The sequence below is a fragment of the Aplysia californica genome, unplaced genomic scaffold, assembly GCF_000002075.1.
Source record: "Aplysia californica isolate F4 #8 unplaced genomic scaffold, AplCal3.0 scaffold00156, whole genome shotgun sequence".
In the NCBI taxonomy this organism is placed as follows: Eukaryota; Metazoa; Mollusca; class Gastropoda; order Aplysiida; family Aplysiidae; genus Aplysia; species Aplysia californica.
Genome location: NW_004797426.1, coordinates 736,781 through 739,943, shown reverse-complemented (window position 1 = coordinate 739,943; position 3,163 = coordinate 736,781). Strand labels below are relative to the sequence as shown.

The following is a 3,163-nucleotide window of genomic DNA, read 5'->3' as shown; positions in this document are numbered from 1 at the left end:
ACTTTGTTACAGATTGGGTAAACAAAACAGTGACCAGTCACCTCACACACGATTTGTGCATGAGTTGTGGGCGGGGCTTATAGGTTATGACGGATCACACGCTTTCCTCACCAGCAGTTGAAAATTAATTGTTAGGCCTACCCATTGGTCAACTTGGGTAAACATTCATTGGAGGGACTAACAATAACGACAGGGAATGAATTATGACGGCCCGTCCACAGTGTCAGGGGCCGATTCAAAATTTTTGACAAAGCGTCGGGCAATGAGTGACCACGCCTGGCCGTCTGAGGCAGGTACATTTGATAGAAGGATGATAGACTAAGGTGGCTGCGGCTGCGAAGGACAGGTGACCGTTTTACACATATAAGTTATCTAGAAAAAAACGCAAGGGGGTAAATGGAAAGGGGCCGTTAGTACAGGTGGCCGTATTATACAGGTGGTCGTATTATACAGGTGGTCGTATTATACAGGTGGCTGTATTATACAGGTGGTAGTATTATACAGGTGGTCGTATTATACAGGTGGTAGTATTATACAGGTGGTAGTATTATACAGGTGGCCTTTATAGCAATTTCGACAGTAATGGTAGGCCTATGGTTTTAACGCCCTTACCAACACTATTTGATTATTAAAGAGGCGAGACCTCCGAGTTTGACGTTCGTCTCCGAAAGGACGGAGCCAAGTGGAAAATTTGTGTAAAGTTCCTTTCTCAAGGACACAACGTCGGACCGAGCTGAGGCTAAAAACCCCCGAACCTGCAACCTCACGATCACGAGTCCGGTGACCTAACCACTCGGCCACCGACGCCTCTCCTTATTCAATAGACTATACAATGTATTTTCTTCTATGGGTTTTTACACCCCCATCAATACAATTCAGGTCATTTAGGAAACCAGTTTCCCAGTCAGGGTCAAATTGAGCTGAGATGGAAACAACATCCCAGCAGACAGACCTGAGATATTCAAGTAAAAGTATTTTCTCCCCACTTCAGAATCGAACTCGGGTTTTCTGCATCCGGCAGAGAAGTGCTTAACCGCAGAGGCCGACTCACTCACTGTGTATTTACTTTACTCACTGAAATGGGTCAGAGAGCTTTTTTCACTGTGTATCAGTTCCATTACTCACTGTGTATCAGAGAGCTTCCCTCTAGATGTACTCACTGCGTGTCGGAGAGTTTGAGAGCTGCCAGGCGCGTGGTGAGATGTGCCATGTCGTCCTCTGTGACGTCTCTGGCCTCACACGTCATCTCGCTCCGGGAGGGTAGGGCTGTCTCTAATCTAGGACAAAAACAGTTGTACGACTTTTTTTTAGTTGTAAGTAAGAATTTTAGATTTTAGGGCACTTGCAACACAGACAGACAGACAGACAGACAGACAGACAGACAGACAGACAGACAGACAGACACACACACACACAGACACACACACACACAGACAGACAGACAGACAGACACACACACACACACAGAATAAGCTCGCAGCGGTGTGCGGTATTCACCTACTCTGCCTTAGACAACGACTGGGTTCTAGCCCTTTGGCCTATATGAGAGAGACAGACAGACACGCAGACAGACAGACAGGCAGACACAAACACACACACACACACACACACACACACACACACACATACACACACACACACACAGTGCGGTGTGCAGTATTCCCCTACTCTGCCTTAGACAACGACTGGGTTCTAGCCCTTTGGCCTATATGAGAGAGACAGACAGACACGCAGACAGACACGCAGACAGACAGACAGACAGACACACACACACACACACACACACACACACACACACACACACACACACACACACACACACAGTGCGGTGTGCAGTATTCACCTACTCTGCCTTAGACGACTGGCCTCCAGGGAACCTCTCCAGGCTGTGAGGTCTGTGTGGAGAGGGGGGCGTGTGGCGGGAACTCTTCCACGTCTGCTGACCGTCGTCTGGGGGCGTCAGGACGTCGGGGTTCTGGGCGGGGAGGGGGGGGGAGGGGGTGGGGGGGAGGGGTGGGTAAGGGTAAGATGGACAAACATAAGCCAGGGACCACCAGTAACACAGACTGGTTGTGTGGTGGGTGGGAAGTATGGAAGTATACGTGGCGATCAACTCAGTCAACTTTGGCTTGGATGCGTTTAGGATGGTATTTTTTTGTTTGGTAAGTGTTTTACGGCGCTCGCAACTGCATAAGGTCATAATATTAGCGCGTGAGACACACTAAACATTTTCAATTGGTAGGAAATTTTGAATTTTTGCCCGGGTGGCGGCCGAAGCCTACTCATCGATTTTGAAACACCAAGGAATCTATAACTAGCGCAACTTGCACACGGAAGGTCCAAAAATTTTTCGCCCTTGTCCGAGAGGGCTAGGTGTAGATCTTTCCTACCAGAAGAGCAGGGGTGTGGCTGAAAGACAGCAGTAAGAAGGATAGGGTGGTATGGTTTTATCCCCCTCAAGAGCCTACAACACCAAGCACTCAGGCTATAAAGATAGAGGAAGGACACGCTAAAGGTGGATCGAGGGTGTCAAGGACACTCTGAGAAAACAATATCACAACTGAAAGCTGCGGAGCTGGCCTACCGTAGAAAACTGCATCTCCTCTCGACGATTAAAGGCAACAGAGTATGAAAAAGTTAATTTAGTAGATGTATTAGAATATCCATCTTGAGTATGTCCAGAGACAGAGTAGGGATCTGATTGAGAATGGGACAGGAACAAAGAGAGAAAGGGGGAAAAGGAGAGAGATAGAGAGACAGAGAGAGATAGATAGATAAATAGAGAGAGAGAGAGGGGGGGAGATGGAGAGAGACAGAGAGAGATAGATAGATAGATAGAGAGAGAGAGAGTAAGAATTTTAGATTTTAGGGCACTTGCAACACAGACAGACAGACAGACAAATAGACAGACAGACAGACAGACAGACAGACAGACAGACAGACAGACAGACAGACAGACACACACACACACACACAAACACACACACACACAGACAGACAGACAGACAGACAGACACACACACACACACAGAATAAGCTCGCAGATGGAGAGAGACAGAGACACAGATAGAAGGAGATAAGTAAAGAGATAGAGAGAGACAGACAGACTGAGACAGAGACGCAGATAGAGATATATATATATATAAAGAGAGAGATAGATATA

General features: G+C 47.3%; 1 protein-coding gene across 1 annotated transcript in view; it reads right to left on the bottom strand.

Annotated features, from left to right (window-relative positions):
• The window catches only part of LOC101849127, a gene marked incomplete at its 5' end in the record, with an annotated part of 21,250 nt that overhangs the window by 7,714 nt on the left and 10,373 nt on the right, over positions 1-3,163 (bottom strand). Inside the window, 2 exon segments of the mRNA XM_013082021.1 lie at positions 1,161-1,277; positions 1,848-1,975. Coding sequence (XP_012937475.1) covers positions 1,161-1,277; positions 1,848-1,975 — 245 coding nt within the window.